General features: G+C 36.9%; 1 protein-coding gene across 1 annotated transcript in view; it reads right to left on the bottom strand.

Annotated features, from left to right (window-relative positions):
* The window catches only part of TTC27 (tetratricopeptide repeat domain 27), a 126,122-nt gene extending 99,945 nt beyond the window's left edge, over positions 1-26,177 (bottom strand). The window contains exons 1-6 of the mRNA XM_051783039.1: positions 25,935-26,177; positions 23,176-23,353; positions 17,524-17,653; positions 11,040-11,180; positions 8,148-8,250; positions 2,868-3,032 (exon numbers count right to left, since the gene is read on the bottom strand). Coding sequence (XP_051638999.1) covers positions 2,868-3,032; positions 8,148-8,250; positions 11,040-11,180; positions 17,524-17,653; positions 23,176-23,353; positions 25,935-26,022 — 805 coding nt within the window. The 5' untranslated portion in view covers positions 26,023-26,177. The remainder of the gene's footprint in view (positions 1-2,867; positions 3,033-8,147; positions 8,251-11,039; positions 11,181-17,523; positions 17,654-23,175; positions 23,354-25,934) is intronic.
* Positions 26,178-27,699: the final 1,522 nt, after the last annotated feature.

Below are 27,699 nucleotides of genomic sequence, written 5' to 3'. Positions count from 1 at the left end.
TTAAACCGATTTCTCCTTTTCTGCCAATTACCACTTTTACTGGGAAAGCCCTGTATTAAGAGTTTATGAAGAAATGAAAAAGGTTCTAAAAATATCTAAAATATCTTAAAATCTGCAGAGAAGAGACACACAGAGAGAAATACTGGGTAATGATTCATACTAATTTACCACAGTAGCACTCAATATTCAATTTTAATATTGCTTGAAAATCACTATGCTGTAATTAATTTCCTATTATGTCTTACTGCCTAAACAGCCAAATAAAACACTTGCGAAGTTATTCTGGTTACCAATAAAATTGCTTGCTACCACCTAGAAATTTTGATTTGTTTATGCTCTGATACGCACACATCTTCCACCCCGTTTTTTTAAGCTAAGAACTCCTTGCTATTACAGGGACAAAGCACTATTTTTACTATTTTCGTACCATGTGTTTAAGCTGAGGAAAAAATTGGATTCATTTATACCACCAAATATGGCAGTGTTGAAGGGCAGGTTGGATAAGGCCTTCAGCAACCTCGTATAGTGGGAAGTGTCCCTGCCCATGGCAGCAGGGTTGGGACTAGATGATGTTCAAGGTCCCTTCCAGTTGTGAATATTCAATGATTCTATGATATATTCTCACAAAACAGAAGGAATCTACACAGAAACTTTACTTTCTGTTCCATATTAAAAGTTCCCAGAGATGTATTACTGGTCATGAAAACAATAAGCAGACAGTATGCAGATCTCAGAGTTTAGCATTATTAATCCTCCAGATCTGTTATCATAAATTTATTTAGATTACTACCCTTCAATTCATTAAATTTATATGCAAGAAGGATCACAGCATTCTCTTATACTGGAAATGGTTTTATGGAGTTATTGATGGTTGTGACTCATTGTGAGGGATATAAGGATGCTTTTTAATAAATGATGAATACAGCACATATTTGCATTACTGGGACTTAAAAAAAAGTACACAAACCAAGTATGATTTATTCACATATTTCTAAAATAACTTTGGAAAATACTGTTCCTGAAATCTCTGCTTAAGTACAATATGTTTCCATGCTGTAATAAAATATTCAACTAGTAAGGATTACAGCCATTAATGCATATAAACCTCTTAAAATCCTTTCCTAAAAAGGAAATTTCTTCCAAAAGCCTTAAAAATGTCTTTGCTAGAGATTGAATTTTTACATTAAAGCAAAGTCTTTTCAGATGATGTAACATTCCTCCCATTTAGCCCAAACATGCATGTCAAATGAATTTGTCTAGAATGCCAACAATTCCCACATGCTCAGTTCAATTCATTTGCCTTCAGGTTAGAAATCCCTCATAACTATTCTAATAGATTTATGAAGATAAACCACAGACCATTTAGGAGCTTCACAACATTTTTCCAAGATACTATATCACCACAATCTTTCTCTAGGACTAGCATAACCTCTTGGTAAAGTAATCAAAAATATAAATAATTCCACTGCATCCAATCTTTTTTTTTTTTCTCCTTCAAGAGTTTTTTTCTAAATTAGATTTAAGGAAATTATTAATCCAAAATCTAAACATGTCCTTTAAAGGAAAAAAAACCCAACATGTAAGCTGAGGAATAGCAGTGAATAGCCCCCTGTCTCTTTGATCTCACTTGTTCTCAGTTCATTACATTTTTATAGCTTGAGTATCATCATAGGTACTGTTGTTTTTAATAAAAAACAAGAAAATGTTTGGTTAATTTTAAAAAAACCTATTTTTTAATACCAAGTTGGTATTGCCAGTTGGTTCCGTGCCATACATGGAACATATGACACACACAGCTCATTTTGTGCGCAGGAAAAAAGGGTAGAATTAACTGAAATGTATAGAATTCCTTCAGATATATGTAAATTACTCCCATGTTTTAAGTAGATATCACTGAATATAATCAATTCATAGTTATGCCAAAACATTATGCCAGAAGATTTTCACTATGGATCTTTCAAAATAAACCACAAAATTCGTTTGGCTTTGTGTTTCCCTGGGAGTTTTTTGTTTGTTTCTCTGTGTGTTTGGGGTTTGTTTGGGTTTTTTTGTTGTTGGCTCAGTTTTTTAATTAAAATATTAGAACTGACTCAGGGTATAAGCAGGGTTAGCTGCATCTCCAACCTAGACATGATGGAACAACTAGCCTTGTGACATACAGTGATGTAATGGGTAAGGAAGCTGCAAGTTTCAGTTCCTTAGTGCTTTCCACTAATAAGTCTATAGAAAAAACTATATAAAGATTTTTTGCATTTCTACTCAGGCACAACTATAGTTCTCACACAGAAAAGGTGCATATTTTACATATTTTCATTACCTAGCAGGACCAACTAGACCAAAGAATCCCGTATCTATACATGTAATTTCAAGTGAAGTTGCAAGAGTAGCAATCTGATATGCCCAACTCCAAAGAATAGGTTCTGAAAACATGATTATGAAGTCTCCATAGTAATTGAATGCTTGTGATTTCTGTTCATTGGAAATCTGATTTCTTTGATTATTTCCTGCAATAACAACAGTCCTGGAAGACTTCTCCAAACAAAGAGAACAAAAAATATTCATCATGACACCAACAGAGACAACTAGACTTAGAATTTGACATGGAACACTAGAAGGAAGGATCATGATAACTCAACTGCTCAGACACCCATTTAGGGATGATATTGTAACTAGATGTCATATTTCTCTTCCAAGCAATGCTAATTCTTAGAATACAAATAAGACCTTCCTGATAAACATCATGCTTTTTCAAAATGCAGTTACTTTTTCACTTGGATATGTAAAAAATCCAACAACAAGCCATAGGTTAGTTTGGCCCAACCAACCATCCTCATAGTAACCATCCAGACTGTACAAGCAAAACTTACCTGTGAGGTTAATCTGCAGTTTTGTTATGTCTTTAGCCATATTGAAACATTGTTTAGCTTTTTTATACTCATAGTAAAACAAAAATGTATAGGCACACTCAAGATGGAACTGAACTGCCAAGTGCCAGTTTTCACCACTTGTGAACAAAGCTTCTGCTTCTGTCACTGCAAGTTAAGAAAAAGAAGAGATCAGGATGCAGTCTAGAAGAATGATATTTTAAAAATACATTTAAAATATCATGAGAGAAAGTCTGTTGTTTTTTACATCTTCACACATTTAAAAATTCACTGACAGTGTGTAAAAGATATGTATGGTTTAAAGCATTTTTCAAGTTTTATCATCTAAGGATTACTACCAGAACAACGAAAAGTTCAATCTTTGCTTATATTTTACAGCAAAGCTAAATTGTAAATACCACTTCTGCAGAAAATAAGCAACTATAATTGTATTGGACCTGCTAAAGAACATAGGAACTCAGAATACAAAATACTGAGGTAATACCCACCTCCTTAAGCAGTAGGCTTCAAATGTGAAAGTTTGAACAGAAGACTGAGCATTGAAAGGGGACTTAGGACTCTACACATTTTCTGTTTGGTTGTTTTTGTTTGTGTGTGGAGGTTTTTTTTGTTTGTTTTTTAATAATTACTGATTTACTGAGTGTTAAAGTTCATGTTTTCCATCTGAATGGGAGAAAATACCTTTGTAAACTGATGTGAAGTCTTTAGGAAAGATGACATTTTTTCATCCAGAATAAAAGCACTTCTATTTCTAGTCTATTTAAGTTCTATCAAAATATAGTAAGTGACAAGGGAATATTCCCACGTAGTACAACACAGACCATTAAGTTGAAAAAAATTCATGTCAATTATTCTCATATGGAAGTGGGTTTTTTGATTTGTGCTTTATTTCCATATTTTGTGAAAATATTTAGATAAGAATTCCATAAAAGCTAACAGCATCACAGTACTTAAAAAGACTGGTATCCAATTCTAACATTGATGCTGTGTTACTTAATGGATGCTTAATTTTTCAAACAAGCTTTATTAATGCTAGCAAAATGTCTTACAATATGAAAAAATAATACTATCAAGGATTTTTTAAACATTTGTTTCTGACTTTTGAATTTAGAGATTGACAGTCAGCTCTAGACTGAAGAGATTGTATTGTTTAAACCCCCTAGACTTTTTAGTACTTGTTCATCCTCAAAATCTTTCAATTAATATAAAAAGCCATTAAGTCTGAACATAGTTTTTACACAGCTTTTTTAATTCAGCAAATAAGAATTGGCATGGATAAATCCTGACTAGTAACAACTTTCTCAAAGACTGGATTTAAAGATTCCATTTAAAGAACACAAATTAGTAATTTAAAAATATTACTCCAATGGTTTTCAACTAAAGCAGGATAAGGAATGCAGCAGGTTACAACTTAATCCTTAGAAAACCCACAAGAGATTACAACTATTTTAAAACAAAGTATGTGCAATTTTATCACTTTTACCACAAAGCCTGTTTCAAATACATTATCTCAATACTGAAGAAGTTAGTCGAAAGTTAACCTCACATTTAAGTAATGTGTACTCTTCATTAGAAAGCAATATGAGATTTTAATGTTTTTGTCCATATTTATCATTAAATATATATATTTTTTAGAAAGATAAAAACGCCCACAGGTCTATAAAATATCCACCTTTCTAACAAATCTTTGGGTTTTGTACAAAAAGAGTGAAAAAAAAAAAATCAGTAAATAACTTGGGTTGTCTGCCATTTTTAAATGCTTTTCACACTCTATGCATATACAATGACACTGATGGTTTCCCAAAGGACAAAAATCCTATTTACATGAGGAAAAAAAGAAAGAGGAGTTTTCAATGAGGTATTATTAGAAGCACACAAAGATGTACTGAGGGTTTTAAACAAATGCAAACACATTTGCACTGACTCTTCAGCATGGTTTGAGCCATGAAGTCCTGAAGGGCTGTTGTCAGTGCAAGAAAACCTACAAGATAGTCAATGTGTACATGCAGGTACATGTGGAAACATAAAAATGCAACTTTCAAATTGAATTATGTTGATTTTATTTCAAAGGAAAAAGTCAGGTTATAGTCTATAATCATACAGTACTATTTGATTTTCCATAGCTAACAAGTTCCAGTGATATAAATACAAAGTTACTTGTGCTAAAGCCATATACAAGTGCTACAATGAACTCAAGTGATACACCGGGAAGCAGTCTTACCACTAGTTATTTAAGTACAATTTACTTACAATGCTTGATAAGTTTAGGCATTTGAGACTTCAAGGACCTTGGGGAAAAGCTTCACATCATGACTAGTATTGAGGTAGCAGCACAGAAGCACTCATGTCCCAAACTTAAGACATCCTTCTGGCACCCCATACCGTGTGTGGCACGTGGCCAAATGGATGGGAAACTGCGCTGAGTCCCATTGGGTTTGCATAACAGCTGCTTCAGAACAGCAGGGAATCATTACATTTGTCTTCTCTTCAGGTGATGATATTGACCTTACACTTGGGAAAAATGTATTTTAAATAGGAAAGATAATTTCTCCTAAATTTGAAGGTCTTTTTCTCTAGCAATTAAGACAAAGTTTTCTTGAGAAGCCAATGCAGAACAAGCAAGTGGGTTATTCATGGCCTAATCAAAGACTGTTTAGAAGGTTTATTAAGTATTTTTTCTATGGAATATGAAGGTACTTGTTTGAAATACCAGATGGCTTCAATTAGAAAATAAACAAACTGTCAGAGGCAGCAGGCAGCAAAAATTGCCCAAAAGAAACTCCCTACAGATTTAGGTGTATTTTACAACATTTTCTCTGAAAACCATATCCAAGAATCTCAAAACAGGTCACTGTTAGTGGACATCTTGGTAGTTATCTAATATTTGTGCACATGCAGCAGCATCCTCTACAAAGATCAGGGCTGCACAAACTATGGTATCTCTACCCAGTATCATCCTGACTGTGAATTTTAATTAATTCTTTGATTACTCCTCTTTCAGTTTTGTTCCAATTATTTAGATATTTCAAAGAAGAAATAACAGTCACAGAAATGTGTTACAGATTTCTCTGTTAGACTTTTCATCCACTTAACAGAACCCAAAAGTGTTCTCACGTGCTCTGCATTCTCCAGAGTTAACACAGTAAAACTGTTCTGTCAAACAAGAATTGGGGTACTGGAATAGAACTGCAAAACCACTGGTATCTAAGTATCTTTGATGCGGGACACCTACAGAACACATACTCGGCACAACAAAGTACCTAGAAATGAGCAGAAAGCTATTGACACTTTTTAAGCTCTTTAAAAAAATATTATAAACTTATCTCCTTAGCTTTCTTTATCTGAATAAAGCACACCAGCACCACTTACTGAATAATATAAAATGTACAGAAATTTTTTGGTATTTGGAGTATATCCATTCTAGAAGTACTATACGACCTAACACATAAATATTTAAGCCTTACCACATTAAAACTAAGCAACAACAATTTTGTATCAAGAAGCTTAGCTTTTACCATCAAACTAAATAAAATAACAAAATTTTAAAGTGACAGGCTAAGAAGACTTTTACTTCAACTGCAACAAAAACCTTCTGTTCCAATCCTTTTAACATCTAGTCAAAGCATAAGGTCAGTTGTTTCTTCACTGTAGAAGACCCAATAAAATCCTCTGCTCAATTTCACTACTCTACTAACATCCTTGTTGCTTATTTGGAAATTCTTCAAGGACCAAAACCCACTTCATATTTCACATATAATTCGCATGGCCTGAATCTACATATAGTTCAGATCAAAAAAGCTCTATTAAGATGTGGTAAGAGAGGGGAGAGTTAAGACATCAGCCTCCTTTTTCAAAGTAAAACATACATGATAACTCATCTCTAAATGCAATGGAAAACTTCTTAAATGTAACCGGTTGCAAATTTCAGGTTTGCGAATCAAAAGACAAATTTTTATTTAACTACCTGTGAGGGACAAACGTACATAAAAATTTGTCTCTTTTTTCCATTTTTACCAGTTGCTGTAGCATCCCTCTGGATGGCACCCCTTCTCTCCAGCAAGTCAACCATACCACATAGCTTGGTGTTGCTGGCAAACTTGCTGAGGGTGTCCCTGTCGCTGACAGAGATGTTAAGCAGCCCCAGTCCCAATATTGACCTGAGGACTCATGACTGGTCTCCAGTTGGAAATTGAGGCCTTGACCCCAACTCTGAGTGTGACCATCCAGTCAACTCCTAATCCACCAAGCTGTCCACCCATCAAATCCACACCTCTTCAGTTTAGAGACAAGGCTGTTGTGCACAACAATTCAAATGCTTGGCACAAGTCCAGGCAGGTGATGTTGGTTGTTCTTCCCTCATCCACTACCACCGTAACCCCATCCCAGAAGGCCACCAAACTTGTCAGGCATGATTTGCTCTTAGTGAAGAAGCCACGTTGGCTGTCACCAATCACCTCCTTATTTTCCATGTGTCTTAGTTTAGTTTCTAGGAGGATCTGCTCTGTGATCCTGCCTGGTACAGAGATGAGACTGACCAGTCTGTAGTTCCCTGGACTTCCTTATTTCCTTTCTTAAAACTGAGAGTTATATTTCCCTTTTCCAGTCAGTGGGAACTTCACCAGATTGTCACAACTTCTCAAATATGATGGACAGTAGCTTCTATCCACTTACATCCACAGGTCCTGAGAGAACTGGTGGAGAATCTTGTCAGGTCCCATGGACTTGTGTATCTTAACATATACATACACTGCATAATTCAATATATATCAATACACAATCAGTATTATATATGACACAATTTAGTTTTAATGTTGTCTATTTTCTCTACATATAATTCAGGAAGGTAACAAATCTCAAAACTTAAGTGGGTGTAGAGAAAATAGAAAAAAGGAAGTTTATCACCACCGTGAAGATATGAAAGAACAGTTCCTTTCTAAACTCCAAGAAGCTCAATTAAATAAGAAATGAAACCTGTACAGAATGGCTTTAAGTGACCTTGTGATAAGTTGATGGTGCTAAACACAGAGGAAGAAAACCTTTGTCTACAATCGCATAGTCTTATTTTCATCTTAGAGGCTGAAAAATAGTATGGGCCATAAAAATCCATGTCAATTTAAATCAATCCTATTCCCTCTCTACTCATTGCAGTGATATGTGTCTGATAAGCATCAGGTTGTGAGAGTTAGGCCTACAAACTCCCCTCACCTGTGATATCTTAAAAGTGATGCTGCAAGCCAACAAACGAACTAATTAGAAATATACCTTGTTTTATACAGGTCTGGGTAAGAGTAAATAGCTCAGGTGATCTCTCCTCTAACAACTGCTGGTGAATATTCACACATCTTAGAGTCCACCAAGATAAGGTCTGAAAGAAAAAACAGATATTTCAAGTCAAAAACTAGTATAGATCGTTAAAAAAAAAAAAAAAAAGGAAAAAGTGGCTTTAAGATACAGATTTTGCAGTCTATTCAAGTCTAGTTTCTAAAAAATATGAAACTGTCCAAAATAGCTTTTTTATATAAAAAACGAGCACTGACATAGCATAAAGATGAACTTATGCAGGCAGCTCTACAGTACTGCCAGAGTTTGATGGGTTTTCCCCTCTGTTAATTTCTCTAACTGCTTTTTGAACCCTGCAAATCTTTAGTACCACCACCTGGTAAGAAACACTGTGAACAGCAGATAAAAGAAATACTTGTGTGCAGTTATTTTGGAGCAGCCACTTGCTACTTTGATTTCATACCTCCTAATTCCTGCAACAGAAGATGACCAAAATAAAACTAAACCCCAAAACCCAGCTGTTTCTCACTTATCTTCTTTTGTGTCACATAGATGCATTTTAATAGACAGCCATGATCTCACTCTTCAGCAATCTTTCTGGCCTGAAGAATCCTAAACTATTTAGTTACTGTTTGTAGGTAAACCATTCAGTATTTCTGATCATCCAGTTTCCCCTCTGTGTTCTGTTTAACATTTTTTTATTTCTTCAGGTGGGGGCATAAAGGAGACCAAGAAAGTCAGAATAGGACCAGAATTGCTCATGAGAACACCTTACAATCACAGCCAAAAGTACTAATGTTTTTATGTGGAACTTCAGAAGGGCAAATACCTTACTGAACTAAGTAATCATTCTATAGCAGGCAGAGCTGAATCACAACTCAGGAAATACCTGATTTTAGAAAGCTATGTACACAAAGCATAAGTTCCCCAGAGCCTCTTATCCCTCTCTCTAGTTGCAACAGGTGAAAAGGCATAGAAAAGTTAATTTTAATATTCTAGTCTCGAAACTATATTTACGATTATAAAATGTGAAGGTAGAGCACACTTCTACAAAGGCTTTAATGATTACTATTTATTCTGCTGCTGTTAGCACACCCATCATTTTCTATGAAACAGATGTCTGATTGCTTTAGAGGCACCCATCTTCTGAACTTTTTATACAGGTATGCTTATATCAGAGCAACCAAAGGGCTGTACAGTATTCAAGCACAAACATCTAAACCAGTTACATGTAGCTAACTTTAATGTCACTAGAAAGGAACAATCAAAAAGAATAATAGCATCTATTTCAGAAAGCAATGAAAGATGACTTTTGATATCAAGCTGGACAGAGTAAAAGCACACGGAGAGACTTTGCGAAAAAGTTCAAATCTCAACATTTCATCACTTGTTAAGAAACCTAAAGGCAATTTAAGTTAGAAGATTCATATTACTTGAGTTTAGCTTTATATAATGAAGTATTAATTTTCCCACAAAACTGAGTATCCAGCTTAATGATACAATTTCCTGAGGCTTTATACTTAGCACTCAGGAATGCTAGAATCAGTGAGAATATATTTATAAAGTTTCAGATAAGCCAGCTGACCTCTGTACAACGTTCTATCAGCAATGTTTTTTGGTAGCCAAGTTGAGAATTTTCAGATTATTTTTAAGCATTTAATCTTCCATCTACAATAGCATTTTAAAATAACACAGGGCTTTATTAATGCTTTGGATAACATATTTTATCCTGGTTTCGATTTATTAACACTAATATTAAAGGAAAAAAACTATTAAGAGGCTACCTTTGAATCAACCTTTGAAATGAAGAATGGCAAGCTTTACTTGCTACAGTGACCTGTTGATGAAAGTAGTTTTTATCAGTTGTTGCCTTTGAACTACTATCCAAACTTGATGTAGCCACAAGTAATTGAACCTCAACTGTATAGAATAAAGCCCCCCATTATGTCATTCTTAGCAGAGGCAGCAAGGGAATTCTCTATACCAGGTACATTTTCTGTTTCCCTGACTGACCCATTTGCTGAAATTCAACAGCACTCATCTGTGAATAACAGGGAAAACGATGGAAGAACTTGGCTTCCAGAAATGCAGTACAGCCAACATCTCCCACACAGTTTAATTCATCACTCATACAAAGACCCAGCTGGGAATGGATGTTGTCAGCCGAGCATAAAGAGGGACCATTTGGCATTTTGATCTCTAGCCAAATTCTGTTCAAATGGAATTCAACAAATAGAAGTTGTTGCTGTTAAAAGTCCCTCAGTTCCATAGAATCCTGCTACCAATCAGCCTGCTGCTGAATTAAAAAGGAGGCAGAGACAAAAGCCCTCTCAGAGGCGTTTCATCATATCTTCCTGTTTTTAATGTGCATGCACAACAGAGGTTTAAGGTAGCCTTTGCATGGATGCCCGCAGAAGAGGTAGAGGACAATGACAAACAAAAGAGAGGACCTCCTTTCCATACAGAACTCATGACTTAAAATTCATAAGGTAATGGCTCATAGTATCCCAAAGCTTGTTAAAAAGGACGGAGTATACGCAGGCTGCGCTATAGGGCATTCGCCTCCTGTCAAATAAGATCGCAAAGTACGTGTCTTAAGAAAGTTGCTTTCTATTAAATTCTCTAATTTTTCCAGCTAATGAAGGTACCTTTCTTCTCTTTTGGGGAAGACAGTGACTAAATAGTTTATCATTAAGAAAAAGATACTTGTGATTAATTGCAATCACTTTGTCCAAACCGTTTCTTAGACAAAAACCTCAGAGCTACAGGCAAAGGAATGGAAGTTATACTGACTCAATGAGGTATGAAGAAAAGAATGAGAGAACTAATTAATGAGGAGCAAGTAGCCATAGTCATTAGTCACATATTTCTTACCTGGAGAGATGCAAGTTTGTGTCTTAAATTCACAAGGATTATCCTGGCTATAAGCAGCAAAATGGGATGAGAAGTCAAGGTATAGACTGATTCACCATCTAGAACCAGCATCTTCAGAATAGTTGCATGCAGCACTTTGGGCTGAAAGAAGAGGAAAAAAAATAGGACAAGTTTGAGGAAACTTAAGTTTATAAACAAATAATGTAATATAGAATTAGGAAAAATAACTATTCACATATTTAAGGAAAAAGTCTGCTCAAAACATTTTAAAAAACCCTCATTGTCTCTTGGAGTCTCAATCTTTTACCAAGTCCTGGTGAATTCTGTGTTGTTTCTTGCTGTCCTAGTACACCACATCAACATGATCTGAAAGACACTGACTTCCTCCCACCTGAAATGCATATGTCGTTTGCCAACTATCCCCAAACACACTCCAGTAACATAATCCTTCCCATGATCAAAGGAGAAAAGCTTCCAGTAAATCCACGGCATTCAATTTGCAACCACAGAAATAAAATAATTTTATAATTAAATTAATCCTACAGCACTCAAATACACTAGATATTCCTGCAGTGATGTCAATATGTGTTATCGTCTTCTTTCCCCAGACAGAGCTTCCTGTTAGAGTGGCATCAGAGCAGCAATATTACAGCAGTTCTTCTCTTTGTCCAACAAATAAAAACCTTTCCCTGCTTGCAATGTGTTCCTGTATGACGTACTCTACAGTAATTCTTTTACTTAATGGGCTTGAGGTAGCTCTCCAGGGAGTCTGTCTCTCAGTGGTGATTGTCATCTGACAGTCACCTATTCTTCTCTCCCTTTTAATGCAATCAAAGCATTCGAGCAGTTTATCTTCAGGCTCAGGGAGATGTCCGTTCATCAGTTTATTCCTGGTTCTCATATGGCAGGTTTCCCTGGCAAACTAAAAAAGTAGTGGTTTTATTTTCAGGTGGTATGAAAGGTACAGGAAAAGAGAATGGAAGGGAAAGAGCAGGAGAGGTTAAAAGACAACTTGCATTGAAGTCACTGGCCTGAAAAAGATTCTTAATCAGTCCACTCAACCAGGATAAAAGTTAATTGAATCACATTTCAGCTTTTTAAACTAAACAAATAATGTGATTCTTAAGTTATATGAAACTCTTTCCAATACCTTTATCAACAGGTTACATTGAAGACAAAAGTTGTTAAGTCACATGATTCCCCTAGTTCACTTTTTTTTAATAACAGAGTAATCTTTAAGTTTATCCTGATTTGTTAAGTTTTTTTCAGTTTGTATTAACATTGAAAATACTTCTACTTTGCAGACAATGACTTGGGACTTTATTTAGTCAAAGGGGAACTCTTGCAGAACATCACTGCAGTCATTTCGATCCCGCTGTGGAAAACAAAAATCTACAGCAGTCTGACAAACCACTTGAGAATAAGGGAAAGAAACTGGCAAGTGGAAGTATACTAGATCTGTCCCACCTCTAGTGATTTACAAAGGAACAGCCTTATTAACATCTCCGATTTCGAGAGAGGAAAGTCATCATTCAGCACTTCTAAAGACTAATTTTTCAAATACACACACACACATACGTAGTAGGACATAACACAATTTTCAGTTTAATGTAACTTTTTTCCCATCTGCACCTTTTTGATTCTATAATCAAAGCAGACCACACTTAAAATACTCAGTGGGAAAGCAAAGAAGATAAAAACTTTGTTATACAACCATTTTCAAAAACAGCCTTGCAATGCCATAGTTATCTATACTTGTCTAAGCACTGTAGCAACAAATTAATCTCAAATTCACATTTCAAGTCCTTTCACTGCAAAACCCAGTCCTGCTAATGTAACATTACAAAGAATGTAATGAGGGAGAGAGAAGGGAAAGATGATGACATGTCACAGCATTGACAATAAGCCAACAAGTTTCAGAGCCAAAGAACTGCTATCTTCTATTTTAATAAATCCATTTCTTTTCCATGAAACAAATCCCTTACAGAAAAGCAGATATCCTTTACCTTTAGCTGAAAAAGTCTAAACTAACATTCATCCTTCTATCTTATGCTCCGAGACAGCATTATCAATGTGGAATTCACTGTCCTGAGGTGGTCTTTAAGATGAGAGAACAGCTACAAGTAAGAGGTAGACACTTAAGGTTCTACAGCTCCAAGGACTGAATAGTTAAGAATCCAAGTCCACAAAAATCTCTGTAACATTGGTCAAGAGTAAAACAAAATTTTGAGCTTGTGTTGTTGTGTTTAAACAGATAAATGTTCAGTGAGTTGAAGCTATTGCGTAGCTCAAAAATTTCACATATCTCCACAGCACAAGACTTCCTAATATGATATTCCTGACCTAGTAAATCTGGGTTAGATTGTTGAGTTTTTCCATTCTTCATCAAACTTGCCATCAAAACATATAATTATTTTATTCAGGAATAATTTTCTTAGAGCACAGAAACATATACTAGATAATTACTTTATGAATGCATGCAGAGAAATCTCTGATGTGGTCATCTAGTTTCTGTTGGACCTGCAAGTGGTCCTGTTCAACCACTTCTTGACTGAATAATACAAATGAAGCCCAACTCACTCTAGATACATATTCCCTATAAGGGTGACTTTGCTCCATGTTTAAGAGAGTATTTTCCAAGTGACGATATTAGGAATTTCCCTTCTTTTCTATATTCATAGCAAGGGATAGGATTCATAGCAGGTCAAGACTGTTGCCTACTTTAGCCTCCATATTTAGCCTTTATCATCCAATCTTACATTCCTCACAAGAGGGAGAAATCTGCAAAATCTTCAAAGCCTACATCTTACTGATCCCTGGTATTCAAACAACACAGTATTTCTTTGGGATCAGACTGGAAGGTACAAAAAGTCCTTCAGGAGAGGTTGATATATGTATTTGGGGGATTCCTACCAGTTATTTACATGTATTACCAATTAACACATTGAGATCTTCTTCCAGATGTAGCTTCTCACTGTTACCAGATATATTGTACTTGTGAATATGAAATCAGACAACAAACAAAGCAGCTTGTCCTCACAACATTCTTACAGTCATCAGTGGTCTTAATTAGTACTACCACTACACAGTTTTGTCCAATTTATCTACTGAAAATACTGAACTCAACTGTATGAGCTAATATGCAGAAGCTCTGAAACTTAAGGCAGGAGACAGTGACAGTTCTTTTAAGACACAAGGAGCCCTTTACTATAAGCCACTTATTATAAGCACTTAGCTCATTAATAATGTTTTAATCTAACCCCAGCAAGGTTAGGGCCAGAAATACTAAACCATTTTAACTGAAATTCAGTACTTTTAAAATCTTCCTTGAACACGATTCACTCATTAAAAGCCTGTCAGCACAGACTACCAGTCAGACTATTAACTGGTGTGGTAAAGTCTCACACTTATTACAGAAAACTGAAATGAAAGTCCATGCACTTCTATGCATGGACTCCAAAAATCACAAGCCAGCTCTGCAGGACATAAAATGGAATTCTAATAGAGCACATGACTGTAATCGTAATTTCAAGAGAAGGCTGAAATCAATTTGAGGAAAGGGAAATAAAATAGGCATACTCATGAATATTGTTCATGGAAGACATCCAAGAGGCCCCTACCAACAACTCATCTAAGAGAGGCTGTTTTATTTGTTCTTCACTGAAATTAATTATAGTCTCATGCTGTCTTACTGTACTCATAAGAAAAAAAGTTATCTAGGAGCAGAAATGAAACTAAGACTAATCCAATAAAGTGTTCTGAAAATAAGAATAACAGTTTTTTAAATATTCCTGAAATAAATGAGGCATTGTAGGGCTGAAATTAGTGACATTACTTAGAGCAAGCTAAAAGAAACATGAAGACCTAATTTTTTAACCTTGATGTGGGAAAAGATCATTTTAGTTTGAAAACCTGAAAAATGGAACGTCTGTTTAAAAATGGATTGTATCAGTCTTGATGACAGATATGGAAGCTTACAACAGATGGAGAAAGTTACAGTTCTATTTTTAACCCATGTTTTCTAAGTATCTGTCTATGCAAGAGAGGAAAGCTGGATTAATGGAAACACAAAAATGTCAGTTTATTGAGATGTTCATTTTTACAGTGTTTATATACTAAGAATCCTTGGAACGAAAAGTAAGTACATAAAGATAAAACATAATTCAAAAGCCTTTGAATTAAGACATTTAATAAAGAAGAGACTCTATGATATTATATTGTAGCACATAAGTACTTAGTGCTCTTGGGAAAAAAAAAACACTGAAGTGTCAGAAGAAGATAATACAGATAGCAGTATTATAAATAAAGGTAAACTTCTGCCTGAATGCATAAAAAACTAAACCTTGAAGCAATATCTAAGTCTGATGCAGTACTCATTAGGAATAAAAGTATGTTCAAGTCTGCTTTCCTCTATAATCTCTAGCCAATTTAGTTTTTGTAATACCACCACTGCATAAGCAAACATTTTTCAATACATTGCATTCACAGCCACAGCAGAAGCATAAGGGAAACTAAACAGGAGATCAGGTACTCCCTTATTCAACAGAGAATTGGTATCTCATTCTTCCACTAAGACAGATAATAAATAAAATTGCCTGGAAAAAGACTTTGGGGTGACCTAATTGCAGTCCTCCAGTACCTGAAGGGAGCCTACAAGAAAGACAGAGAGGGCCTTTTTACAAGGGCATGTAGTGACAGGACAAGGGGGAATGACTTCAAACTGAGAGTAGGTTTAGATTAGATATTAGCAAGAAATTCTTCACTGTGAGAGTGGCAAAACCATGGAACAGGTTGCTCAGAGAAGTTGTGGATGCCCCACTCCTGGAAGTATTCAAGGGCAGGTTGGATGGGGCTTTGAGCAACCTGGTCTAGCAGAAGGTGTCCCTGCCCACGGGAGCAGGGTTGGAATTGGATGATCTTTAAGGTCCCTTTCAACCCCAACCATTCTATGATTCTGTGAAGCGCTTAACAGAAATTATGAACACTGAGTTTTAGAGGTCTTTGAGCTCTGTCAGCTACAGCAATTCTATGAGCGTTATCTTGGGCTGCAGCCTCTGTGTTAAACTGTAGCCTGTGCACACACACTAATACAGAATATTGAGTTCTTCAGTAAACAGAAACCACAAATTATAAGAAGATTTAAATATTATAATATTAAATATTATAAACAAATTATAAGGAGAATGCATGAAATTAGGTTTTATTATTATTACCATATATAAAGGCAAATTGAACTCCTTTTCCCCTCAGAGGTAGCACACTGCAAAATTTCTGCTAACTCATTTCACACCCTAGAAGGTTTAGTACACTTGGTTTCCACTGTTACTCATTCAGTCATCAGAAGATAAGATTTGAATTTCTAGAATCAAAAATCAAGTGAAAAATAAGTCTATATATACACCATGTCATCTCTAAAAGACAAACCAAATTGATAAACATCTTTAAAAAAATATGAGCAATGCTGTATCTGAATTAGTTATTTAGAAATACAAGCCTGCAAATGAACTTAAGGCAGGACTTTATGAATTATGGAAAACACGCTACAATAAGGCAAGAACAGCTTTATGTGAAACTTCTCATATACTCAAATATCCCCTCATTTCACAGTTCGCAGGATTTACATTGCCCATGGTCCTTACTTTATTCATAGTGAAATTCTAAATTCAGACTTGTGTAGATTTAGCATTAGCAGACTACTGATATGTTCTTCTCTGAGACACTGCAGTTATCAGTATTTTACCACAGTCTTAATCCCGAAGGAAAAATCAAGAATCTGTGCTGAACCACAGGTGAGGAGATGTACAAGATGGACTGTAGTACTGTCATAAGAAACGACACACGTCACTAAAAAAAGCGAGGGTGTTTATTAGTTACCTACACGAAACGATGCTAAAATAAATAAAAATGACAGTCCTCAGTTTCATCTCCTACATACCCTTTTGCTTCCAAAAGCTCTATTTGCATTAGCATTTTTGTATTAATACTACTACAATTCACTTGGCATTCAAAAGCCTTACAGGATACTGAACATCCAAATCTACTGCTCTCTTAATATCTGCCAAATACTCTGCTATTTGCAAGGTATGCAGCTTCTACCTTTCCCTAAGGAGGGGAAATTTCTAAGCTATTTATAAGTATCTTTCTTTGATTCAGCTAAGAACATATACCAAAATAAACACATAAAGAGTTCACTGACTGCAAATGCCCTTTAAGTAAACGCTCACCTATAATACAGTTAACTTCCCCATCCAAAATCAACATTTACAGCAGGAAATAACTTCAGTAGAGAAAAAAGTAACAACTTTTAGGACACCGCTAATAAAACTGAAGATGCTTAAAATAGCAGCCAGTAGGATAGATTATTAAGGCAATTCATTCTAGCGCCTTGTCTTGCAGATGTGCCCTCTCTGACACGTTTAAGGGCTATGGCTATTTGTGAAAAGCAGTGACAATAAAAGGATAGCTTATTAAAATCCAAATATACCTCACAGAACTTCTGTAACAATGGAGGTGGCAAAAAATCCTGAAGATTTAACTGAACAGGAGGACCAGTCCAATTGCTTTGAACGAAGAGCTGCAAACTGCCCACACCAAGTAGAAACATCAGCCTCTGCCTGCAATATAGATAAGAACAGCAATTAGCAACATATTACATTTTTACTTAAGTTTACAAGAGTTGATTAAATCTTATACTAATTCAAAACTCTCAGCCTTAAAAAAAAAAAAAAAAAAAAAAAAAAATCGCTCCCCTGTGAGGAAAATACAATGAATGTAGTATACAAGAATGCACACAGGAAACTGAAAGGCTTGGAAATATGTTTGTTTATAATGATTGCAATTAATAACAATGTTTCAAAATTTAAGGCTGTACATAAATATCAGAGATCACAAGATTAGCAAAGGATGCAGATAATCCAATATTTGCCTATTGCATGGTTATCATATTTTCTTATTATACATCTACATCTCAGCATTTTAAGATAAAAGATGCTACATTATCCAAAAAAGCAAGTTTATTTTTGTTTTTATGCAGCTGTTCATTTTCATTCCCTCTGATAAAAAAACTAAATGAACATTGAAATAGTTCAAAACTACCAGCTCCAAGTGGGTTCAGATACTTTTGCAGCAAATACTACCTCATTCAATCATACTCTTTAATTTAAATAATAGTAATTTATTGAAAAATGAAATTATGAGACTTTGTTTCACTTCTGAAACGAGGTATGGCAAAATTTTCTTCAGTTACACAATTAAGCTCATCTTACATTATTATTTATTTCTTTATGCACATACCGTAACAAATAATCTATATGGTCTGCAGAAGGCAGGGCACAAGCTCTCAGAATTTAATGGTTGATTTAACAGGTGTAGACTTCTAAGATTTATATAAACTTCTGGTTTGTTTTATGATACAATGAGGTTCTAAGTCATTAAGGCATTTTAAGGTCATGTGCTGATATGGGCACTATCATATATAGAACATGCCTCCTAACTAACAAAAAATTAGGACTTTAATTGTGCTGGTTTGATATAAACACCGGTATTTTAAGGAGCATAAATGAATCAGAAAAACATAGTCCTTTTTTTTCCTGTTAAACAGGAAATTAAAGATTCTAGAGTCCTCCAATTGAAACAAAGGATAAAGTGTTATACAACCCCTTAAAAACCAAAGTAAAATAGAAAAGCCACACACAAACAAGCAGCTGGTGGGCAAGAATGTAACAAAAGATGTAGAACAATAAGAAAGCAGGGGTGGGGAACACTTAATTGAAAATAAAATAGTAAAAAAAGAACATACCCTTCAAAGAAGTTAAAGAACAAGAACTGGCATAAAGAGTCGTTGTCCAGCAAGACAAGGTAACATTTAGTAGCTGTCATTATTCAGCCAGTAACTACCTACTAGGAAATACTATTGGAATACATATCCAAGATTACTATTAAACTTCCAAATAACTCAAGAACACAAAGCACTAACAATTATTGTACACTAAATTATTACCATTCCACACAAAATATCCACACTGGCATATATTTTCTACTTTTCCTCCCATGATAAATTATACTCCAAAGCTTCTGAAAGGTAACATACAAAATAATCAGCTATTTCTGCACTATGATTTGACACATGTACTTCAGTCTTTCAAAGACTCATTTTCATTATTTTTTTAATTTTTACTATTTCTACTAATAACATTTTATTTAATTATTTTAACATTACCGATACCTATCTGGAAAGCAAACTTGCTTGAAGTCTTGGCACAGTTTTATCCATGCAGAACACCTCTGAATAATCAAATCCATTACTTTGGCTGAGATACTGTTTTTCCACAGTTTAATTTATCACCAAGTTTTTTTTCCTCCCCATTTTCAGATTCATGACCAACTTCCAGTCTCCTTATCACGCACTCTATATTGGAAAATCAATTGCAAACCCTAATCCCTGCAAATGCTAACCTCCCATGCCTATGCCCTAGTTTCTTTCCAAGGAAAAAAATCATGCTGTCTTCCTGACTGCCCTTCACACTTACAACCCAGACCTGCAGATGCTCACCTCTCAAAGGCTACCTGAAAACTGCTCTTCTTTGCTGCCTGAAAGGCGACAGAGGGTCTGTTGTTCATGTCTCCCTTAGTATGGTGATCTACATAGTTGAATTTATTTTGTACTTATCCTTAGACATATGTCTGTATCTACATGTCTTGTTCTTCCTTTCTCTATGTGAATGGGGGGTTTGCTGCCTTTTTTTAACAGTTTACATCACATCCAGTACAATTGTTGTCCATGATGCAAAATCAGATGCTTATATACACTCCACTCTAACATTCATATTGCTGTATCAAATCTTCCTGAAATTCAAAATAAAGAATAATAGTGCATTTGTATTTGAAAAAATAATGGATTTGCACATAATGCTAGAAGCTACAAATAAAATAAGAGTAAGAAAATATTCAGTAGCCCCGCTATGCTTAAGATGTGATTTGGTTACAGGTTTTGGTTTGGAGAGCTTTACTTTTCTTTTTAGTGCAGCCAGAAATTAATAGAAGAGAAGTCAAAGTAAACTTAAACAATGAATTGTTATTTTTTCAATTCATGTACATCAAAGAAAGCCACTGCAGAATCAGCAAAAATTTCTTCATTTTTATTTTTCATGACATAGCACACCAGTTACCCAACCATCAGATGTGCCAAGAAAAATACCAGCAATACCATTCAGTGTTCAGGTTGGGAAATCATAACAAACTTTATTGTATGGATTTCTTTTGCAAAGTTTGGTATTCATTTATATGTTGAACAAAGTATAAGGATACACAGGCAATAAAAACCAGTGTTAGTGTTCCTTTAGGTTTTGGAACCAAACACAAGAGACTTTCAAGTTGTTTTGCAACAAGCTCTCTGAAAACAATCTATTTCTTCATTGTGTCCTCGCACTATTTCCTTCCAGCCTTTAGAAACTGTAGGCCAGGCAACGAATGTACCTCCTTCATATGGAGGTCAGGAAAAAAAAATCAAAAGGCATTCCTCCTCTACATGGGCAACACAGATCTTATTGCTCCATCCTCTACAATTTCCTGATTTAAAATACAGCTGTGAAGCTACATTTTCTGTAGAAGATAACTGTTAACCATTGAAGTGAGTAGCAATAGCAGGAAAAAAGTAAAAGAAAAAAATCTCCTATTCAATATATTTATTGTAAGGAATGCTTCATTTTTAATCTGTAAAGGTTAAAAGTGCCATAGTGAAAACATGTCTGGGGTAGGGGAAGGAGGCAAACAGTTAAAACAATAGAAAAAAGTTGCAGCAAATTTTCAAACGCTGCTAAATCGTTTTCCTTACAGAACCATGGATTTGAAACTGGAAAAAGTTACAGGCTATATTCAAAGAAATTACAATCTAGATCCAAATGTTGAGCTGTTTTGCCCTCAAGCTGTTCAGTTTTAGCTTCAGAAGAAGAACTCCCTAAGAGTTCTTTTAACAATATTAAAAAACCATACTTTGCATTGTGTTTATATTGTGCTAAAAGAATAATATTAACATACTCCAACTTTTTGTTTCTGACTGAATACAACTCCCATTGAGTTTTTAAATCTCCACTCCAGAATTATAACTTTCAATTCAGGGGAAAAAAATCATATATTTTAATTTATCCCATCTACAAAAAGTCACAAGAAAACCATGTCTTACTGAATTTTCTGGGCTAGAACTTAAGAGGTTTGCTGCACTCCTTTGAATCACTCAGTGGAAAAAGAACATGACATTTTACACATGAAAAAAATAGACAAAAAAGTTTCACCATAGGCTATGCAAGGTCAGGGTGCAAAAGTTACATTTGTTCCTTCCATAAGGCAGGACATAGGGCCTGCAGGTAGGAAAAATAGCTATGTAACATCTATTTTAACCCATAAAGTCATTGGAGATAAACACAGTATAGATTTAAATGCTATAACCATTTAAAATAGTAAATTATCTGTCTTTCAGATAAATACCTTCAGTAGAAGTTTTTCTATCAAGAGAAAGTTACAACTTACTTCTGCACCCAAAGCTTCTTAAATTATTATTAATGGAGCTTGAAAAATTCACTTGACTGCTACAAACAAAAATGTTTCTGGTAGATGCTGATACGTTTTGAAAACTACACGCTTTCATTCTGAATAAAATTTCAGGCTGTAATTTCAGGCAGAGAAGCTAAATATTGCAGATCTGCCTCCATATCTTCTGGCAAAGGGGCTTCTAATGCTGCCTAGAATTGCAGAAGAAACTAGAAAAACCTCAAAGACTGAAGAGCTGAAGCAGGAGCATGCAAGGAAAAAATTCCTTTGCTCTCTGCAATAGGAGTGCACTATGACAGAATACATAAAAAGTTTCATGATCTAGATTATGATTACCTTCAAGAAGCTAAATGGCTCATAAAAGGCAGCAACACATTTCAAGCAATGATCTGGATCAGGATTCAGTGTGTTTCAAGTCCTGACAGATTTTTCTTTCCTTGTCATATTATTCAGAATAAACTATTGCAAGATGATAGATTCTAGCAATATTGAAAAATTTCTCCAGTTAATATTTAACAGTAACAGCACAACAAAGTAATTAAAAAAAAAATAAAAAGAAAAGAAAAATGCCTACAGAACAAACACATGGGAAAAACCTCTGAACGTTCCAACTCAGAAAACAGGAACACATCATATTATGTACCACACTAGAAGATGCGCTTTTGACACACTAAGATCACTTACAAATCTCAGCTCAATATTTTAGATGTGTCATCTATTTGTTTTTCTTTGATACTGTAGCAAAAATTCTTGGGTTTATGTCTGTCATACCAAAACACACATATTTGTACTCAACCAACACTTACTGGCAACACGGTACCTTTCTCTTACATTTATTTTTTTAACTTTTATCTTCTTTTATCTTTTGTTCTTCTTCTGGTGAATTTTTTTTGACTTTCATCTTTTAAAATAAATACATATACCCATGTATAGTTTTCTGCTTCTACTATCCCTAGCATGACAGATTTCAGCCTAACCATTATTCATACAGCAAACTGTAAACAGTAAATTCAGACTCATTAAAAGCAACAGTTAGCATATGCAACACAATTAATAGATAATCTATCAGAGGAAGTCTTGGGAAGAACATAATTAATTGAAGAACAGCATCCACAAGTCACACGTTACTCATTTTACATTAAGAAGAGTAGAACAACCCTACTATAAATCAGACTTAAAAATACAGGTGTTGCTTGGACAGTAACATTACGTGGTACTTCAAGTAGTCACATAAATGTAATGCAACATTTCAGAGAGAAAATTGTTAATAAATGGTTTGATGATATATGGCAAAAGAATTCACATTTGTGGCTTTGTTACACCAGCAGCTTCTGACATAATCACTGTAAATAAAGTTAATATTTTTTTTAAAAAACCATATCACAATATCATTGTTTTTTTCACTGGATAGTCATGAATAGATGCCCAAGGCAGTGGGGGAAACAACCTAAGAAATTTGTTTTCTGCTTTCCTCTCAGTACACGAATTTTGAAGGCCCTACATCACAAATTATAATTTTTTTTAAAATGCCCTTTGTAAAAATCAAACATGGCCTCTATTAACCTTCCACATAATAAATAATAATTTCCACCTTTCCACGTTGTCAGCCTCTGCAGAACAGTCCAGGTATGCTAGAATCTGTTTCTCCAAAAAAGTGTCAATGTTCTCCTCCGTCACAGAAGACACACTGAAAACACTGCAGATGGCTGAATTTGAAAATATTGCCTCATATTTCCCATCAAACATCAACTGCAATAATGATCCGCTTTCTGGAAGAGAAAAAAAAAACAAACCACAGAAATCAGTATCAGCTTTGAAACAATTCTGTCTTTCAAGACCTATTCAAATGAAAATATATATACCACTCCCCTTTAACAGTAGAATCCCATAGATAAGACAATAATTTCACAGACTGGAGAACCCATTGAGGGGAAATGCAACAAATAAAAATGGTTCAATATCTGCAGAGTTCAGTGAATAAATTCTTACGTAAAACTGCAGAAACCACTCAGGTTTTCATTTACATGCTTAGAATAATCACAAAGAATGGGCAATAGATTTTACTTTTATAAAGGAATTACTTTCCTGTGATAACTATACTATCTCAACGAGAAGCCTCCATATGGAGCAGATTCTCAGGAGTAACTACTAACATGGATTTAGATCCATGAATATTTCTTAAGCCTTTCAAGACAAAAGACAAAGAGAAGTCATGAAATGCTACATGCTTAATTTCTAAGAAGCTTCAGACTCGTCAAGTTCTTGACCCAGGTTACAACTTTGTTCACAGAGGGTATCTTCCCTTCTTTCTTCAGGTGTGCTACTGTGCAATCAATCCAGCAGCTGTTAGAAGAATTTAACCATGTTAAAACCTTCTATTCTTGAGCAAAACCAGTATCTGCCTAGGCTGCAGCTGTGGCTACAACTCATGGAGATGATGCAGACGGTGCAGCTGAGGAAATACAGAGGTCTGCATGGCCTAAGTGACTGAATATTAATCTGTGCTTCCAGCTGGGGACTGCAGCTCCCATGCCCTCAGTGTTACTGTTGCTGCACTAATATTAGTAGCTGAGGCAGCCAATTTAACACCAGCCCAGGTACAGATCCACTGCAGCTGTGCAGAGAAGTGATCCAACTACCAACCTCAAGCTCATGCAGCAAAAACAAGTATTCTAAATTTTAGAAATACAGGAAGACCAAGCACAGAAACACCTTCAATAATAGCGATGGATGACTCTGTAGAATGGGTGAGATTCATTCATTCTAATATCTCTGGACCACTTTGTTGACCACAATTTACTTTTGTTCTCTGCCACAATGATCTACTGAATGATCTACATCATTTGTGGCAGCTTATTTAAAAACTACTTTGAGCTGTACCTGGAAGGATATATACAAAGGAACAACAGTGGTTCCGCAATGCTGTTAACATCATGCTCTCACAAAGAACAAAAATAACAAGAAACTTTCTTCAATCTACGTGTTGGAGACACTTACTTTCACCAAATGACAACTTCTTTATATTGGATTATAGTTGCCCTGACAAAAAATGCTGCAGTTTGTAAAATAAACTGTGGGCTGTGGGACACTAATGAAGAATATTGAGGCCAGTAACATAACTGTAAGCACATAAAATTTGCTTTTGATTTTGTGTATAGCTTTTTGCAAGACACTACGCAAATTCAAGGTGACAGCTTTTAAATTTATTTTCAGGACCATTAATAGGAAGGGCCCATGTAAGTGATGACTAGGAATCATCACAAATCCCACCATTTTCTATCTCTACTGCAAGACAACTTTCTTCAACAAGTCTTCCCCACATCTTATACCAGCACACTAGTTAAAGTTCCCCAAAACAAACAAAAGCTAAATAAAAAACAACCACCAAACAACAAAAAAGCAAACAAAAAACCTCCCCACCACAAACAGCATGCACAGCTCTTGGTGAAAGGATAAGACAGAGCTGACAGATGTCAGTCACATCAGGTACTGCTCCTGGGACGGTACAAATTATTAAGGTCAAATAAAACGTAATATAAAGAAACAGAGTTGATTAGCTCTGCACAGTCCTTTTCCAAAATTCAGTAAGTGCTTAGGTAAGGATAAATGAGACTTTCAATATGCTACAAACTCTAAGCATTCTAAACAACATGGCACATGACATGAACACAGCTATATTTTTAGCCTGCCTGAAATATAGAAGCGCCTTTTCATGACAAATGTTACATTTTAAAAGCTGCTGCGTTCCCCTGCAGGAAAGCTGGGTCAATAACAACCCAATCAAGTCCCCTCAAGAGACTTAATTTCCACTGATCCCTCAAGCAACTATGATCGAATAACTGATAAATACAGAACGGGCAGCTCATGCCAGACTTTTCAGTCCCAGGTTATGCTCCAGGCGCAAGCTTCACCTCATTGCCACGTTTAAACAGACAGCCTCTCACTTGCGAGGTCGTCTAAGGCAGTCCCGTGATGAGGAGCCTCCAGAGCGCCGACACGAAGTGGCCGGCACCGGGCACCGGCACTGCTGCAGCCGCAGCCCCGCCACCAGCCGGACCGGCAGGGAGAGGCCGAGGAACTCCGCGGAGCCTCCGCGGAGCCTCCGCTCCTCTGGCCTCGCTCCCGCCGGCAGTGCCGCTCCCGTTCATCCAGCGTGACAAGCCCACGGCCTCCCGCGCCCTGCGGCGCCGGCAAAAGCCCCCGGGAGCCCGGCGAGGAGCGGAAAGGGTGCCAGGGGGGTACAAGTTCGCGGGGGAGAGAGCCGCCAGCTGCGGCCCCGGCTCAGCCTCGTGTCTCCGGACACCCACAATGAACGGACACCTTACCCCGCCGGGCCGGGACCTCCCTCACCTGCGGCCGCGACTTCGCCCTGCTTCCACTCCAGGGACTCCGCCGCGCTGAGAAAGCCCCTCAGCAGGGCGCGCTCCAGGGCCAGCATGGCCCCGCCGCCCCGGACCTGCCCGCTCCGCACCGCCTCGCTCGCTGTCGCGACCCCCGCGCCGACAGAGACACAGGAGCTACCGGCGCGTCCCCTCAGCCCATGTGCGGGAAGCGGCCGCAGGGAGCCGCCATGACACCCGCGCGGGGCACGCCGGGAGCCGCGCCGGGCCCGGGCCCCGCCCCCGCCAGGTGCCGCCGATGGCGGCGGCGTGAGGGGGGAGAGAGGGGCGGGCGGAGCCGGGGCTGGGCACGGCCGGGAGGTGCTCTGTGCCGCGCAGGGGCTGGAGCTGACCCTGGGCAATAAATAGTTTGTGAGATAGCGAGAGTAGGCACACACAGCTGTGCGATTGCATATGGAGTCTGCCTGGGACAATTCCAGAATGGGAAAGGTTGGAAGGGACCACAGTGGGTCATCTGGTCCAACGTCCCTGCTCGTCATCCTGGGGCACATTGCACTGGATTGCGTACAGGTGGTTCTCCAGTGTAGGAGACTCCACGACCTCTCTGGGCAACCTGTTCCAGGGCTCTGTCACTGCACAGTACACAAGTTCCTCCCCGTGTTCAGGTGGAACTTCCTGGGAATCACTTTCTGCCCGTTGCCCCTTGTCCTGTTGCTCAGAACCACTGAGAAGAGCCTGGCTCCATCCACTTGGCACCCCAGCTTTAGATATTCATACATCCTCTGCGTGAATCCTCTCTGGGATCCTGGGCAGGTGCGGGCTGAGGTTCCCAGCCCTTGGGGCACTGCTTTGGTCTGTCCCCACGTTTGTTTCAGCACCTGTCCTAACACCTACAGGAACACAGTCCTGCCTCAGTGTTTCTGCATGTTTGTCATGTGCATGTACCGCAGAAGAGGAGGACAAAGGCCAGTGCTGTCCTGCTCGTTCAAAATTGAATGAAACAGTTGGAACAATGAAAATGTTCTCTCAGAGCTGCTGATAAAACTTGAAGGGAATCAAGTCAGAAACCAGAAGGCCATCACAGGAAAGAGCAAATTGCTGATATGAGATCAGTGTTTTGAAAATTACTGTAAAGGTTGTAATTCATTTTGCCAGTGTGTAGTATCGTGAAAAAATTTGTCAATCTTAGTTTGTTTTTCTTCAAAAATAAGAAGTCTCTTCATCATGCTTCCATATCTAACATACTTTCTTAATGGAAAGGGTTGTCAAGCGCTGGAACAGGCTTCCCAGAGAAGTGGTGGAATCACCATCCCTGGAAGTGTTTAAAAGATGTGTAGATGTGGCACTGAGGGATGTGGTTTAGTGGTGGGCATGATGGTGCTGGGTGAATGGTTGGATTTGATGATCTTATAGGTCTTTTTGAACTGAAATGAGTCAATGATTCTATAATTGTTAATATTTGAGGAATACTTGATGCAGCTTTTTATTTAGACGACTGTAATAGGTTATTTCCGACATGGGCATTAATAGAATTATAGAGCCACAGAATGGCTTGGGTTGGAAGGAACCTTAAAGATCATCTACTTCCAACCCCCCTGCCATGGGCAGGGGCATCTCCCACTACACCAGGTTACTCAAAGCCCCATCCAGCCTTGCCTTAAGCATTTCCACAGATGGGCCATTCACAACTTCTCTGGGCAACCTCTTCCAGTGCCTAGGCTGTATATACAGGCTGTAATTTCAAATTTAAATTTTATCAGATTTATAATACCAAA

This window comes from Manacus candei, unplaced genomic scaffold, assembly GCF_025592945.1.
Source record: "Manacus candei isolate 608988 ecotype Guabito, Panama unplaced genomic scaffold, ASM2559294v1 h1tg000017l, whole genome shotgun sequence".
NCBI lineage: Eukaryota > Metazoa > Chordata > Aves > Passeriformes > Pipridae > Manacus > Manacus candei.
The sequence above is the reverse complement of the archived record's forward strand: the minus strand, read 5'-3'. Positions and strand labels throughout refer to the sequence as shown.